The 17737-nt window shown below is 34.8% G+C and overlaps 2 protein-coding genes across 5 annotated transcripts in view; one reads left to right on the plus strand and one right to left on the minus strand.

Annotated features, from left to right (window-relative positions):
- Window positions 1-290, minus strand: part of FAM210A (family with sequence similarity 210 member A) — a 36973-nt gene extending 36683 nt beyond the window's left edge. The window contains exon 1 of the mRNA XM_031946683.1: window positions 203-290. The gene's annotated coding sequence lies outside the window, so the exon portion shown is untranslated. The remainder of the gene's footprint in view (window positions 1-202) is intronic.
- RNMT (RNA guanine-7 methyltransferase) overlaps window positions 1-17737 on the plus strand; it is a 39150-nt gene that overhangs the window by 1216 nt on the left and 20197 nt on the right. For 2 of the 4 annotated variants that reach the window (XM_012541563.3, XM_023496274.2), the window contains exons 2-5: window positions 9702-10154; window positions 12451-12586; window positions 15852-15977; window positions 17580-17695. In XM_012541563.3, coding sequence (XP_012397017.1) covers window positions 9747-10154; window positions 12451-12586; window positions 15852-15977; window positions 17580-17695 — 786 coding nt within the window. In that variant the 5' untranslated portion in view covers window positions 9702-9746. Of the gene's footprint in view, window positions 1-8772; window positions 8822-9266; window positions 9399-9701; window positions 10155-12450; window positions 12587-15851; window positions 15978-17579; window positions 17696-17737 lie in introns of those variants that run through there. The other 2 variants (XM_023496272.2, XM_023496273.2) reach the window with 2 other exon arrangements.

A 17737-nucleotide genomic window follows, 5' to 3' on the forward strand; every position in this document is an offset into this window, starting at 1 on the left:
GTTTTTGGTTGAAAGTTTTCAACTAAATTAGATCGAGTTGGATTTGGTATTTGAGATGTTGAATGCAAAAATCCTGTGAACAATTTAAAAAAAAAAAGCTAAAATCTGGACGTAAGAAATTTAAATGCTAGTGAGGGATGAGGGAAATCGTGGTAACATTATGTTGGAAGAAATGCAAACCACAAAAAGAGAGATTACTTACCACTCTGGGGTCATGGTTGCGAAAGATCATCTAAAGGGAAGAAGTGCTTTGACAGTGCCCGGGAGAGTGATTTCTCCCACAAGTGTTTGTTTTTGTTTTGAATGCAGGCTTAGAATAATGATGAGTAGAAGTTTAGAGGTTGGAGGGAAATTCCATCTAGAACTGTGGACTCAAAGACACTAATGGGAGGAAGAGGATTCTTGGAATGTTCAGTCCTTCTGTTGGAGTGTATGGGTATAAGACTAAAGAGTGATTTAGGAGGGAGTCCAGACTGGAAACTCCCTCTTACCTAGGAAATCTGGTGTTTTGAGCAGATATTGGGAAGTCTTTGAATGTTTTGATTAAAAGGATGATGAGTAGAGATAGGCTTTGGGAGACTTATCAGGCTCTGATTTTGTTTTCTAGCAGAGGACACTTGGAGGGTAATGAGTTGGATTTGAGAGTCTCAACCTCTCACCTCTCATAATCAGTTCAGTCATCAAAGTGCCAAGGCTAGACAAAAATAAAAACAGTTGTTGTTGGCCAGGATGCACTCGGTGACCTTCCCTTCTCTAAATTAAGGCCATTCCCAGTTCTCAGTTTGTCTGAGACTGAACCCATTCTATGATTTAGCACTGGGGATGAGTTAAGACTAAAGATGATTTAATTTGCCATCACAAAGATAACAGTTTGGGAGGGGAAGCCTTCAGAACTATACAATGAGCCACTGAGGCTTGGATTACAGTTATCGTTGGCTATTCTAGGAAAACTTGAGTGATAAAAGATTGACATATTGAGTGTGTTGAGATTTTTATTTTTAAACAAATATTTGTGATGGACCCAATGTTAATATGGGATTAGGAATAAGAATGGAGAAGTTGGTGTGAGGGTAACCCAGGATTGGGTTTGAGAAGGTATGAATGGCCATAGGTTAAGAAAGCAAGGAACACAAGGCTTGAGAATAATGTTTAATTCAATTTTCCAATGATTGAAGGGCAGATCTGTTTCCTCAATGATGAGGTGGAGATGGTGGTGGCATCTTCCATGCAGTGTGGTTGTGGGGTTCAAATGAGATATTTCAAAAAAGTGCTAAGCACAGTACTTACTTATGGTGAGTGCCATGTAAATTCTCATTCCATTTCCTAGTCATGACTTTTGTCATTTCTTGTGACACTTATATTCTATTACATTCTGGTACCACAATAAAATCAACTATTGCCTGTACATGTAATATTTTTCTAATAAGATTCCCAACACATTCTTTGTGAATTTAAAGAAGAAAACACACGTTTTAGTGTATGATAAATCTGCTGAATTGGCATATAATTGTATGGTTGTTCAGTGATGAATGGGAGTTGAAAAAGGAATTTCAACTTTTTTTTCCCCCTCAGAGAATTTTATGATTTCACTGAAATCTTAATGATAACCTTTTGGAAGAGGTAGAGAGGCTTGGCAGTGGTTATAGGACTGTTTCCCTTACAGATGAAAATTTCCTTAAAAAAAAAAAAGAGAGAGAGAGAGAAGAGATACAAATGTGAAAATGGAAAACATTTTCATGGTACATAATTTAAAGTAATACATTTAAAGTTTGGAGCTCTCTGTAGCTCTAAAGGTTAGTTAGCCTAGATTTAGAGCCTTTACTTTGTAAAATTAGTGCTTTTTTGGTAATGAAATTGAGGCCTTTTCTTCTTCCCTAACCCCATAAATTACTATTCATTAAGTATGTCTTCAAGGGGAATTATAGTTGGGGATATTAAAAAATATATACTTTCTATTCTGATACCTTCCAGTTCTGTCTGGTATTGGGGGGTTATGAATAATCCTACCCAACTATCTCAGTACAATCCTTTGGAATTTAAAACCAATAATTAGGGGAGAAGAAAACAGGAATGCAGTTTTGGAAAGGGAATAATACTCCCTAAAATCAAGAGAAAAGTTATCAAGCTGTCATTCATATATCTGAACTTGTAGTTGAGTACCACACCTCATTGAAAATAAAGAAGAAGGGATCCTACTTCCTGGGCAAATTTTCTTTAGTATAAAAGTAATGGACAAATGACTTCAGGAAGAAGACTCTGGTACTATATAGTAAAACTGAATATGAACGAGTGTGGGGAAGTTGTTTCTCATGATAGGCTGTTGAGGTTTTGCTCTGTTGAGCATCCTTTGGTTCAGTTCAGTAATCACCACAAGTGCAGCCAGGTGTTAAAAGTACAAATCCTTTATTATCTTTTTCAAAGTCTTGTCTCCTTTCCTGGGGTGCCATTAGCTTTCTTGTAGTCCAGATCCTTTATTATCTCCTACCTGGGTCGGGCAGCTTTCTGGAGAGCCTGTAAGTCTGGCCTTGGTGTTAGTGGGGGAAGTGCAGGAGTCTGGGCCAGCCACCAGGAAGATAGAAGATCGATTTGAATTTCTTCCCTTGGTTCTGAGAGCTTAAGGTCCTGCTGCCAGTCCTTTGCCTTCTCTCCGAATCCAAAGGTTTGTGCTTCAGCCTCCAACCACAAAGGTGGACTATGGAATGGATCTGTCTCTGAGAGCTTCTAGCACACTTGCCCTTTCTAGCCCTGAGAGCTTCTCACTTATGTGGTCCACACTGAATAGAAATCAATCATTATATCACTAGGAAATCATTATATGTTGTAGGATTAAATCGATAATAAACTAGATTTAACCATTGACTCCTCAATTCCACTTAGTACCTTGTTTCAAGTTCTGGCCCATAACATCTTGTAGGATTAAAACAATCATACTGAACCATGCTAAATTAGATAACTATTGTCTCTATCAATTCCACTGACTTAGTATCTTGTAAGAATCCTTTTTTTCAAGTTCAGAGTTCTGGCCCATAACACTTCTGGAAGCACCCCTCTTTGTGGGTGCAAAGACTATCCCAAGATAAGAACTACTTAGATTAGGAGTGATCCAGACATGCATAAGAAACTGATGGGGAGTTGTAAAACCTACTATAAAAACTAAATTAGTTGGCCACTGATAGTTGAGATCAAACTTTTAGAAAGCATGCAGAAACTGCAGCAGTAGCAAGGCAGATAATACTTGGCTAGTAAAGGAACTGGTGTAGTCATTAGGACAAAGACTGAAATTTCATAAAGATTTTTGAGAGATAATTGCTAATCACAAGATATCTGTTTACTTTCTAAGTCCATTATTTTGTTCTTTTCAAACTTTTAACAAAACCTGAAATTTATGGGAAAAAATAGTAAAGGGCAGAAAATGAGAATAAAGCAAGGATGATGAATTAGAAAAACAGGGAGGGGACTAGAAGAAAAGGACAAATAGTAGTTGGAAGAGGTAGAGCGAAAGAGGAGGAGGACAAGAGACAAAAAGAAGTATGTTCAGAACAGAAGGAAATAAACATTTATTAAACACCTACAATGTACTAAGCACTTTACAAATTTCTCATTTGGTCTTCACAGCAACCCTAAGAGATAGATGGTGCTTTATTTTCCCTATTTTACAGACTAGCATTAAGCGACTGGCTGAAGGGTTACACAGGTAGTTAAGAGTCTGAGGTGGGATTTGACTTCTTGATTTCAGGTGCAAAGCTCAATCCACTGTGCCACTTAATTGCCTTATCAGGATTTAAGGATGTGAAGTTAGCATGGTTATGGGAGATAGATTTAGGTGGCTAAATTTATATGAAAATAAACATCGAGGTGATTGATGAATTTAATGGCCAGAGAATTTGAAGGATTTCAGTATAGTATTGGAAGTTTTCCAGTGATGAAATGAATGGACTCCAGCAAAAGACCGTGTAGTTGGGTAGAAACACAGTATCTAAGTGGGCCCTTAGTGAGGTTGAGGATATTGCTGTGGAGTTAATTATGTACAGCCAGTTTTTCTGTACTCATGCCTACTGTTATCTTGCTATAGGCATCAACTCCTGAAGCTATTTTGTATAAACAGGATGGCCATAACTATCACCATTTGATTTACTGTTATATAATTACCATAGTTTGTATACCTTTCCTATAAAAGATTCCACCTTTTACTTTGTTAATTGTGTGCTCTTTAGAGATTTTGCTGAGTTGTTAAAGCTTTATAATAAAGCTTTAACCCTTGACCTGGAGATGATTTGAGCCTGTGAATTCATTTTGGATGACTCCACCTTCATGAATTGCACCTCATGACTTGTACCTTATCACTCACCTTATAAGTGAGTGGTTTAGATTGACTGATTTTTTTTTTTTTTTTTTTTTTTTTTTTTGAAAGAAGAGCAAGAATGACTTTGGAGGCAGATGTCTGAAAAAATTTTGGACCAGTCACATTAACTAAGTGCTTACTATGCAATATATACTATATTGAACACTAGGGATACATGGAAAGGCAGAAAACCAATCTGAAAACCTTATTCTCAAGGAGCTTCCTCTAATGGAAGAAACTATACAGATTGTACAAACAAGTTTGTGTGTGTGTGTGTATACAAACAAGCTATACATACACACACACATAAACATACATACATATAATAAGTTGGAAGTTATTAACATGGGGAAGTAATTAAGATTAAAAAGAACTAGGAAATGCTTTCTGTACAGAATGGAGCTGTACCTGCCCCTTGAAAGAAGCCAGGGAAAAACTAGTAGACTAGTGATAAGAGGAGAGCCTTCTAGGTATGGAGAAAACCATTTGAAAATGTCCAGTTTTAGGAGATGGATTGTCATGTTTGAGGAGTGCCAAGGGCTCCCATGTTCTTGCATCATAAGAGGAGGAAATAGGTTTTAAGAAAACTGGAAAGATGGAAACAACTAAGATATGAGGAGTTTTAAAAGCTTAGCCAAGGATTTTATATTTGATCCTGGAAGTAAGAGCTAGTCACTAGAGTCAAGATGTTATTTATTGTCAGACAATAAGACTTTTTTTTATTATAGCTTTTTATTTACAAGATATGTTCATGGGTAATTGAGTAATCAATGGATAAAAACTAGTGATTAAAATTATTTGAGTCCACATTCATTTTACAAAATCAGTTAATAAACCACAAAAACTGATCTGTGTCAATAAAACATTAAATCAAGTCACAAAGAATTGGATATGACTGAAACAACTGAACAATAATAAATTTTTTAGCATTCTTTTAAAATTTTTGAGTTCCACATGTACTGAGAAGGCAAGCAATGTGATAAAAATTGTATATATTAATTCATGCAAAACATTTCTGTTTTAGCTATATTGCAAAAAAAAAAATTTAAGTGAGAAAATTTTATTTCAATTTGTATCCACATTTCATCAGTTCTTTCATTGGAGTTATTTATAGCATTTTTTCCATCATGAAGGACTTCATCAAGTCCTTTGGAATTGCCTTGGATCATTATATTGATCAAAGTTGCCAAGTCTTTCACAGTTGTTCATCAACATAAGATTGTTATTTCTTTACAAAATGATTTCCTGGTTCTCATTTCATTTTGCATCAGTTCATACAGATTTTCTCCTTGTCATTTCTTTATGCCACAACAATACTCCATCACAATCACATTCCATATTGTTCAGCTGTTTCTCAATTAATCATTCCTTTAATATCTAGTTCTTTGCCACCATAAAAAAACCTGTTAAATATTTTCATACATAAAGCTCCTTTTTCTTTTTCCTTTAATCTCTTTGGGGTAGAGTCCTAGTTGTAGTATTACTGGGTCAAAGAGTATGCACAATTTTATAGCTCTTTGTGCAGGGTTCCAATTTGTCTTCCAGAGTAATAATTCATGGATATATAGAGATTATTTTTATATATATATATATATATATATATATTTTTTTTTTTTTTCTCCTCATCCCCTGAAGTATTAATTGTTTCTGATGAGGGCAAGATAGTTCCTCAGAGTTTTGTCTTTTTCTATTCCATAGTGATTTGAGCATTTTTTTCTTACAAATAGCTTTGATTTCATCTTCTAAAAACTGCCTGTTCATATCCTTTTGTTAGTGTTTTTCTTCTTTATAATAGTTCTCTCTGGGAGAAAGCAGGTTGCTTGGGGAGGTTTTTCTGGAGGCAGCCTTAGTTTCAGTTACAGGTAAATAATTACTCCAAAATCGCAGCCAGCTGATAAAAGTTCAGATCTTTTATTGTGTCCTTCAATATAATCCGGTTAGCTCAGGCCTATCTCTCTGCTTGGTTCCAAGAGTTCTTGCAGCTTTGTCCTTGGCTTCTGCCTCTGCTTTCTTCAGCCTCCAGTCAGCACCAAGGTGGAAGATGCAATGAACCTCTCTTGCCTCGAAGATAGGGCTTATAGGCTTCCTCCCAGAGTGCTCCTCTCCGACCCCAGTCAATGTTCTGGTAAAATTCTTCTAAACTCTAAGAGCTTCCTCCATATATATGATCTCCCAAAGGTTAACTCCTCCTTCTGGAGGCAGGGATTATGGGTTATCTCCCAGAGTGCTCTCTGGTCCTAAGAACTTCAAGGGAGGTGTGAACACAAGCATTATTGTTTATCAGTATTAGCAACCCAGCACCCTGCAAGGATTCGCCCTAAGGTGTGAACCAACAAGCACTGTATCAATTCTATTGTTAACACCAGGGCCCTGACATCACCCTTGAGTTTTCACCTTGTTTCAAGTTGAGTTGAAACTAGGGTTCCAACATCCTTTGACCATTTATTAATTGGGAAATAGCTTTCTTAATAAGTTTGTTTCAGTTCTCTATGTTTGAGAAGTGAGGCACGTATCAGAGAAGCTTGTAATATGTAGCAGATAAACTTGGTTTTTGATATTGCTTCCTGTTGTATAGTACCTTTTAGAAAAATGTAATTTCCTTGATTCATCCCTAAGTCTCTTTTTGCTTTTGCTTTGTCTGAGATTATAATTAGTGCCCCTTACCTTTTGTATTTTAGATTTAACATGTTAGATTCTCCTCCAGACCCTTATTTTACCTCTGTGCATTTCTCTTTCAGGTGTTTCTTGTAAAACATTGATGGATTCTGGATTCTGATCCATTCAACTATCTGTTCTGTGATCAGGTCTTCATTTATGAAGTTATAATTACCAGCAGTTTATTTCTCTCCATCCTATTTTTTTCTTTTTAATCTTGCCTCTCCTTAAAAGTCTTTATTTTGTTTCTAACCACTGCTTCCCTTAAGATATCCTTCCTTTTATGATCTCCCCCATTCTCTTTTAATTTCCTTCTGTTTCCCAGCTGGGCAAGATCAATTTCTATACCCAATTAAATCTGTCTCCCTCTCTCTGTCTCTTTCTTTGAACTCATTCTGATCTGAGTGAGCATTGTTTGGCTCTTTTTCCCCCATTTTCTCTCTACTATATAAAGCTCTTCCTTCAACACTGCTTCTTTTATGTGAGAAAATTTTCTTCTTCCTTCCTCTCCCTTTCCTTATTCATTTTTTTTTCCTTCACCTCTTTTAGTTGTTTTAATCTGGAAATAATTCTAGCATTATCAGCTTAAACCCCATGCTCTCTGTTTATTTGAGTCTTCCTAGCTATCCTAATAATGATTCTTAGGAGTTTTATGTATCACCTTCCATATAGAAATGTAAATGATTTAATCTTGAGTACATTAATAATTTTATTATACTTTCCTCGACTCTTCTGTTTCATTGTTAGATTTTCTATTCAGTACTATTCTTTTCATCAGGAATCTTTGGAATTCTCTTTCCAGAATCCTCTGAAGAATTATACTCAGTTTACTAGGTTCTTGGTTATAATATTTGCTCATTTGCCTTTTGGAATATTATATATCAACACTCTGTTCCTTTATCATGGAAGCCATTATTAAATCTTGTGGGATTCTTAATGTGGCTCCATTGAATTGTTTCTTTCTACTTGATTGTCGTATTTTCTCCTTGACCTGGGAATTCTGGAATTTGGCTATAATACACCTGTGAATTTTCATTTTAGGATCTCTGAGGAAGTAATTGGTGGATTTTAAAAATTTTTCATTTTTACTCTCTGGATCTAAGATATTGAGGCATTTAAAAATAATTACTTTAAATATGATTTTAGACTTTATTATTTATTATCTTGACTTTCAGGTAGTCCAATAATTCTTTGACTTCTCTCTTTGTTTTTTAGTTCACCTGTTTTTCTAGTGAAATATTTCCTAATTTGTTCTGCTTCTTCCCCCCCCTCCCCCCCCAATGTTTTTGATTTTGTTTTGTTTCTTGTTGTCTCATGGAATTATTTGCTTACTTCTAATTGCTAAGGAATTATTTTCTTCAGTGAATTTTTGTACTTTACCTATTCTTAAGGAATTCTTTTCTTAAAGATATATATATACACACACACACACATATATATGTGTGTGTGTGTGTAAATTTTTTTTTTCTTGCTGTTTTTTTTTCCCCCCCTTAACTATTAGGCCAATTCTGTTTTAAATTTTTTTGTGTGTGCCTCTTTGGCCAAGCTGTTTTTTCTTTTTTTTTTTTTTCTTTCTTTTTTTTTTTTTTTTTCATAATTTTCTTGAATTTACTTTTACCATTTTTTCTGCTACCATGTTTATCTCTTTAGTTTTCCAGGAATTCTTGCTGGGTTTTTGTTATAAGCTCTAACAGCCAGAATCAGAACTAGGGAAGACAGAGAAGTGGTGGCAGACTCTCTTCCTTCCCTTCTCCATTGAAATCAAGATTCGGAAGGCCTCCAGAAAACTAGCCGAGCCCCAAGTGAAGGAGTAGGACTTTGAAGGTATGTCACTTGTGGTGATTACTGAACTGAATCAAAGGCTGCTCCCAGAGACTCCCAAGAAAATTCAACAGAGAGCATTACATTTTAGAGAGAATATTACAGGCTTGAATCCAGTTAACTTTTTTTTTTTTTTTTTTTTGAGGTTTTGATCATAGCTATTTGCATGTTGTCTTCTAAGTATATGTCTTGGTTTTTGAATGGTTAAGTCTTTTTTTTTTTTTTTAATTGTTTTCCCATTCTCCTGGCCTATTTCTTCTTTATGTTTTATGTTAAAATTTTTGTTATGTTAAATGTTATGTTAAAATTGGGTTCTGCTCATCTTGGGGTGGGGAGGAATTATCTCAAGCTTCAGATTCTGCAAGTTTTTAGTGCTTCCAGTGTGGTATAATTTATGGAGAGGTGTAGTGACTGTTCTCTTGGTTTGTATTCTGGTCTTTACCTGGGAAGGGCCCCTGTTCTCTTGAAGCTCCAGTACTATTTGGCCCTGGAATTGTGACCACTGCTGCTATTCTCTTTTGACTGACCACAGTCATTCCTCTTCACCTTGGAGCTGGGACTTAGAACTGTATAAATGCAAGTGAGTATGTAAGGTCCCCTGTAATCTTTTTCTGGCCAGTTGTCCAGTCTTCTTATCTTTCTGGGTTGAGATCACCTGAAGCTGCCCCTGTTACTATCACACTCCAAACAGACATCCATCCTGGTTTCCTAGACTACTCTTGTCAACTTTCTTAGTTTTCTTAGACTAGAAAAGTGTCTTACTCTTACCTTTTTTTTTGACTCTGCTACTCCAAAATTTTCATTTGAGGTATTATTTTCAAGTTGTTTGCAGGGGAGTGATAATTTTCTATTCATTATGCATATTAAATGTTTTCTATTGCAGTTTTCATTTATGAACTGAAGCTTTAAATTCAAATCATTGGACACAATGGAAAATTCTGCAAAAATGGAAGAATGTAAAAAAATCTTTCAAGATGAAGAGGCATCTGTAGTTTCCAAAACAGAACTCTCTATCAACATTAATGAAATTGAATGCTCTGATGGAAAGGACACTGATAGTGTTCAGGAAAGCACACCAAAAAAGGGAAAAATAGAGTTTCAGAGTGACCCTGAAGTTAAGACTGCCAGTTGTGGAGAGGGCACTCCATCAAATACAAGAAAGTTGGATAATGAAATTATTCCTGAGAAAAGAGCTGCAGCAGGTGATGAAGAGAGTATTTCACGAACGAGAAAGTTAGAAACTGATGATCCAAAAGATGATACTTCTAGTTGTGGAGATGGCACTCCTGCAAAAAAAAGAAAATTGGAAGGTGAAGATGTTCCTGTAAAACGCAAAGTATGTGTACTATATATTTAACATATTTAGGTTTTTTAAATTTATTTAAAGATATAGCACAACTTTAATTTCCTTGTTATAGTTCCTAAAAGATTTGCTTAGCTTTTGTGTTTTATACTGATGTAATCTCATGCTTATATAGTGTTTAGCAATTAGATAATTACATTTGATATTAGCTGTGGTAAAGCTAACCGAAGTAATCAGTTCTACTTTTGAGAAATTTTTAGTTAACTATATTTGAGTTTAAGGTTGTAAATAACAATAATTATTATTACTTTTATTTTTGCTGAGGCAATTGGGGTTAAGTGACTTGTTCCGGGTCATGTAGCTTGGAAGTGTTAAGTTTCTGAGGCTAAATTTGAACTCTGTATTGCTCTATCCACTGTGCCACCTAGCTGTCCCTAAATTTTTTTTTACATGGTTGGCTCTGAAAGACAAGGTAGCCATTCTCCAATTGATAAATGATCAAAAGAGATGAACAGTTTTCAGATGAAGAAATTGAAACTATTTCTAGTCAGGAAAAGGTGCTCTAAATTATTATTGATCAGAGAAAGGCAAATTAAGACAACTCTGAGATACTACTATGAACCTTTCAGATTGGTTACGATGAGAGGAAAAGATAATGATGAATGTTGGAGGGGATGTAGGGAAACTGGGACACTAATACATTGTTAGTAGAACTGTGAACAGATCCAACCATTCTGAAGAGCAATTTGGAACTATGCTCAAAAAGTTATCAAACTGTGCATACCCTTTGATCCAGCAGTGTTACTACTGGGCTTATATCCCAAAGAGATATTAAAGAAGGGAAAGGAACCCATATATGCAAAAGTTTGTGGCAGCCCTTTTTGTAGTGGCAAGAAACTGGAAACTGAATAGTATCTTATATGAATGTTATGGAATATTCTGTAAGAAATGACCAATAGGATGTTTCAGAGAAATCTGGAGAGACTTACATGAACTGATGCTAAGAGAAATGAGCAGAATCAGGAGATCATTGTGCACAGCAACAAGATTATACGATGATTAATTCTGATGGACATGGCTCTCTTCAACAATGATGATTCAAACCAGTTCCAATTGTTCAGTGATGAAGAGAGTCATCTACACCTAGAGAGAGGAATGTTGGACCTGAATGTGGTTCATAACATTCCCACTCTTTTTGTTTTTGTTTGCTTGCATTTTATTTTGCTTCTCTTTTTTTTTTTTTCCTTTGTGCAGCATGATAATTGTATAAATATGTATGCATACATAGGATTTAACATATATTTCTACTATGTCTACCATATATTGGACCACTTGCCATCTAGGGGAGGGTGTGTGTGGGTGGGGCGGGGGATTGGAACACGGGTTTTGCAAGAACTAATTTTTTTATTATTATTACAGCTTTTTATTTACAAAACATATGTATGGGTAATTTTTCAACATTCACCCTTGCAAAACCTTCTGTTTCAAAATTTCCCCTCCTTTCCCTCATCCCTTTCCCTCTTAATTCTTCTTAAGAATTATTTGAAAAATATTAATTGCCTACCATGTTGCAAATACTGTGCTGAGAATTGGGAATATAAATATAAAATCTGGACAGTCGTTTTTCTCAAGGAAGAAAAGGGAACAAACATTTATTAGCTGTGCCAAATGCTTTATAAGTAATACCTCATTTAGTGCTCATGACAACCCTAGGATTTAGGTGTTGTTATTATTCCCTTTTCACAGATGAGGAAATTGACGCAGACAGGAATTAAGGGAGAAGCCCAGAATCTCATGAGTAATAAGTGGCTGAGTTGGGATTTGAATATAGATTTTCCAACCCATATATTCTAGCCATATCATTGCCTTGCTGCCTAGGGTGATATGTAGCACACATATGTAGAAGTACACATAGTAGCCACGAAAGAATATCATAATCTGGGAAATCACAGATGTTGAGTATATCAGTAGAGTGTTCTAGTAATGTAACATTTCTAGGTTTGTTAATAATGGTAATAGGGATTTTATTACAGTTCTTAGAAAAAGAGATGAAGATTATGGTTGTGGGTTGGAGTGGGGAGAAGACCATAAACAAGGTGACAGTTTGGCAGATAGCTTCTTGTAATAATGGTCTCTGCTGATGTGGTTTGGAGAGTAAAGCAATAGGAACAGTAGTGTTATAAAAGGAAGTTAAAAAAGGAAATCTTATGGATTCATACCAATGAATAAGGAATTTAAATTTTTAAACTTGGTGCACCTGTATAGATGAATTTTTATTTCGCTTATTTTATACTTATTTTAATATTGTCCTACTTTCTCCTGTGTTCAGCATTTAGAAGAAGGACATGGCTCAACAGTAGCTGCTCACTACAATGAACTTCAGGAAGTTGGCTTGGAGAAACGAAGCCAGAGTCGTATTTTTTACCTTCGAAATTTTAATAATTGGATGAAGAGTGTCCTCATTGGTATGATTGTCAGATTTCTATGTCTTATTTATCTTCCTCTAGCATAATTGGCCGTTTATAGCACACTTTGGTATATTTTAAAATTTTAAAAGTTTTTGTGTACTCAGATCTGAAGCTAAACTTAGCAGGATCACTAGTGATTTCCCTTAGCATTTAGAATTTTATTTCTGTGAAGGGATTAACAGATTTAATTGATATTGAGATATTGGGGGGAGAGGAAATGAGTTGTTAATAAGTCCCAAATCTCGGAAAAGTAGGTACAGTATTCCATTTGTTTATATTTATTGACTGATATTTTTTGTGATGTTAATAATTAGTATAGCTTGAGTTCATAGCTGAGAAATCATTTGTTTAAATTTCCATCTAGAAATTGGGTTAAATTTCTGGAGCACTAACACAGACTTTGTAATTGGTTAAGTACCACCTTCTTTCAGTAGAGATGATGTGGGATTGGGGTGTTTGTCCCATAAATTCCTTAGGCATAATGTTGCATTTGGTGATACATCATGAGGTGAACAGGCCATTGTGGACTGGCCAAAAAAAGTAGGGAACTTGGTGTCTAGTGTTGAAATAAAAACAGCTAATTAAAACTGCAATATCTCATTTATTGGCACATGAAAAAAAATTATTTTGAATGCTGGTCAACTTAGATAAAATGATAAATTGGAGATTGCTTGCACTTGATTTTTAGGAAAAATGCTGAATATAGGGGACTTGTAAAAAAAAAATATTGCCAAGAAAAAGATCATTTGGAATTTGTGGTCATTTGTATTCCACTCCATCTTCTCTCTTCCCTGCAGTTTCCTATTACAGATCAAACTAGCTGGTCTCTAAAGTCCCTTCCAACTCTATGATTCTATGATCTTACTCTTAAATTCTTTGTATTGTTTGTATTCTTGCAGCTTTTCAGTTTACTCAACGTAGACTTTATTTAGCCATTTTCATCTATCTCTGGTCATTTTTTTCATCATATGCTTATATTTTTTTTTTTCCCCTGTTTCAATTTCTGCAGCATTAAGAAAAGTAGTGCGCATTTTGTAAAAAGTTATTCACTGGAGGAGTCTTGGAATTCTAAATTCAGCTTTCAGAGGGTCTAGTGACAGCTTTCACTCCTCCTCCCCAGCTATTAAAATCTCAGTGACAGTTTTTGTCTCTACATCTCCCTTATAGTCTCTATCCTAATATCTATATTTTGAATAGTCTAGTTCCTTATTCTTTGTAAAATGTGTTTATTTTTTAATGATTTTTCAAATGATCAAATGATCTTATTTTTACAAACATTACATATTAAAAACTTAGTTTTTAATTATTAAGCAGAAATTTTATTTATTTTTATTTAATTTTTAATTTTTAAATTTATTTAATTTAAATTTTTTTATTATTTTTTAAATAAAATTTAATATTTAATTATTATGCAGAAAAAATAGCCTTTAAAAAAGCCTTCCATTCATTTTCTCCTTTCATTCCTCACCCTTTGAACATTTCCTTTTGATAGAAAAAATTTAAGCAAAAACTTCCTTTAGTGGCCAATTAGTTTTTTAACTGTTTGAAAGTTCAACTTCCTCTTAGATGAAATTTATATTGTTGTTGTCATATATAAATGCTTTTTTATTTTTGTTTGTATTGTTCTTTGTTTATACAAATCTTGTTTCTTTACATTCCTTGGGGCTTTTTGTTTTTTTTACTCTTTTGGGCGTGGTGATTTTATTTAGTAGTGAGCTTCCTGTGATGTGGAAAGGAGCAAATTGCAATGCAAATTGGTAGCTATTCTGTGTCTTTTATTGTCTAGCTGAGTTTATGGGGGACATGTTTCAGAGCTGAGTTTTTCACCCAAATCCCCTTAACTCCCCTTAATTCTTAGTTATGCCACACTGTCTCTTCTCTTGTTTCTAACTGTTCAGTGATATTCCATTACAATCAGTCTTTTCAGTTATTTTCCCCAATCAGTATACACCCACTTTGTGTCTACTTCTTTGCTACTACAAACAATGCTGCTGTGAACGTTTTCTCCAATTTAGTTTTCATAATTCTGGAAACTAAATCCCCATCCATATCTAACACTACAGTTAGTAGAAACACAAACAATACTCAGTGATCACTAAAGGTGAAGAACAAGTATTACTTTATGGTTTAGGATCATAGACTGAAAGCTGGAGGGGGGACCTCAGCTCTTCTCCTTCTACCTCATACAGTTTGCAGATTTAATCCCAGAGCAGTTTAAGTCACTTGCCCAAAGATAGTAAATAGAACTAGGATTTAAACCTGGTTCCTCTAGCTCAATATACAGTGCTCTTTTTACTGGAACACCATGCCCATAAATTGTATGATACAGCATATTTGAGAGGTGGGTATGCAGATGTTGCATATCCCCCTTATACAGGGAAACGAACAGGCCCAATGTTATGATTTGCCCAATGATCCATAGGTATGAAATTGAAGTTTTGAATCTGAAACTTGGGCTATAACAAAATCTATTTTCCAAATCTGAGCTCTTTCCATTATACCATTATGCTTCTACGTTGCATAAAACAATATTTTATCCAGAAAGTGATGAGAAAGGAGAAGTTAATTTGGATGTAGTAGTTGAGATAGGATGTAATAGTACTGACCATTGCAGTTGTTTAAGAATGTTTATAGGTGCTTATCCACAATGTGATTATTTATTTGGGTTCTAGGTGTAATTTGACAATTATGAGAGATTTTTTTAATTGCGAATTTTTTCAAGATCTTGATATATAGTTTTAACTAGGCTGTGCTACTTTTTGACAAATCCATGTGTAATTCTCTTTAAGTTTTCATTTTATTTTCAAGAGGTTCCTACTTTAATCAGACTGTTAACACATGAGAGTATCTTTGGAAAAACTTCTGTTTTCTTTGCAAATTAAGATTTAAAAATTCAAACTTGACAGCAAAGTCATGAGTTGAAGTTAGAAGTCCTTAGTTAAGCAAATAGCTTTGGTAACAAAAGATTCATTTATGAATTATTAGTTCTTCCCTTTGGGGAAAATTATATATATATTTGAGGAGAATTTTAGGACTATTTTCCAAAATGCTTTCCTATAAGAGCATGCTAATAAGCACATGATTTTTAATGGTTTCCATTTTGGGACAACTTTTATTCTTGTTTTAAATTTATTTTTAAGTGCAAATTAAATATTAAATGTATAATGATTTCTGTGTCTTGTCAGGTGAAGGTTAGTATAAGCAGTAATCAATGTTTTGGCAAAAATTAAGTAAAATATTTGGTTTACTTTTTTTCTTTCAGGAGAGTTTTTAGAAAAAGTGCGGCAGAAAAAGAAGAGTGACATCACTGTATTGGATCTGGGCTGTGGAAAAGGTGGAGATTTACTCAAGTGGAAAAAGGGCAGAATTAGCAAACTAGTTTGTACTGGTAAGAGGAAATAAATTGTTTTAGACACACCTATTCTGTTGAGTTAGGTAATTGGAAATGATGTAAGAACTTTATAAATTAAAATATTATGGCATGAATCCCAGAGACCAAGTTGTAGTGAATCTCTAATGTACTTTTAATTAATACACTAAGGCATTAGTGATGCTTTTAAAGTAAGATATTGAAAAAGTAATGAGTTTTTTCCCTTTGTGGGATAGTTATGTTTTTCTGTAGTCTGGTACTGAATTTGTAGGCATGGCCTACAATATCTGCTGTTGGTCACAAGGGAAATGGTTTAAATAGTGGAGAAGTTAGAGATTAGCCCTAAAGTTTTTATTTATTTGAACTTTGTTAGCCTCCTATTGATATGATCTATAATGTGGTGTTTGGCACCAAATGATGGCAGGCAGAAAAAGTTGGGGTTCAATCATGTGAAAATTCACAATGGCCAAGGTAGGTTTATTTAAGGGAATAGATTTCAGACAAACTGAAGGGATGCAGTAGACATCAGAAATGATAAATATGAAATAGAGTAGGAAAAGCATATGAAAGACATGTTCCTCAGTAGAGCTCACAATTATCCAGTAGAAAGGAAAGTTATCCCATGAGGTTGGGGCATGCGTTAGCTGGCAGGCTAAATCCTGAAAGGGACTTGGCACCCTAAAAGAGTTAAGTATAAGGAGAAGTGGGGGTTGGAAAGCATGGTGGAGTTAGGGGAGATAACACATGAAATGGGGGGAAGAGAACACCAAGAGGCAAAAGTACCATGGTGGGCTGGCCCATAAGTAGATTTTATAGGGAAAATTTAATCTCAAGCACATGACTGGGATTTTTAGAAAGAGTGGGTCTCAGGAATTGGAAATAACCTGGATTTCATACTGGACCACCTCCCCAAAGAGTGGTGGAGCTTCACTGATCTCTGTTGGTGCCTACCTTTAAAAATCTACCCTTTCCCTTGTGAAAGGGAACACCAATTGAATGCAAGGTCATTTGAGAGAGAGGGCATTAGCAACTTGGGGACAGGAAAGATGGAAGATTCAGAGGGGTAGTGACAGAAGTATTGCATTCTAAACATGGAGGGCAGACAAGCAGGAGATAAAGTTTGGAACCACTTTGTAGAGGATTAAAAATAACGACTCAAAGATTTTTATTTTTATGTAATTATTCACTGTTTTGACAAATCAGACTTAAAATCTTGTTTAAGAAGATCATTTTGGTGATTTGGAGGTTCTGTTAAGCAGAATATAATTCATAGTGATTGTCTCTAAGAATGGGGCAATGAATAATATGCAGAAAATATCCTATTGTAAATTAAATCAATACTAATACTCTCTTCAGCAAATTCTTATGTTCTATAACATTGAAACAGATTTACCTTTTCTGTGTTGATTCTTTTCAGTCCTTAAGTAATATGCTTCTTAAAAACTTTTTTCCCTCTTTTTTATTTTGAAGGAAATAGAATTGGTCTTGTACCTAAATTATATTATATGCCAAGAATTTGCTGTTAACTGTATGAAATTTGTGCTATCATTCTGCCTCTACATTTTGCTTTCACTCTGTGTTTTGGTCTAATAACTTTTAATTGGAAACTTTTCTATGTAGATATTGCTGATGTTTCCATCCAGCAGTGCCAGCAGCGATATGCTGACATGAAGAATCACTGTCGTGACCATGAGTACATTTTCAGTGCAGAATTTGTAACTGCAGATAGCTCAAAGGTACTGTTTTCTTGTTTCATGCATCGTTCTGTCATTGTAATT

The sequence above is a fragment of the Sarcophilus harrisii genome, chromosome 1 (assembly GCF_902635505.1).
Source record: "Sarcophilus harrisii chromosome 1, mSarHar1.11, whole genome shotgun sequence".
NCBI classification, from domain to species: Eukaryota; Metazoa; Chordata; class Mammalia; order Dasyuromorphia; family Dasyuridae; genus Sarcophilus; species Sarcophilus harrisii.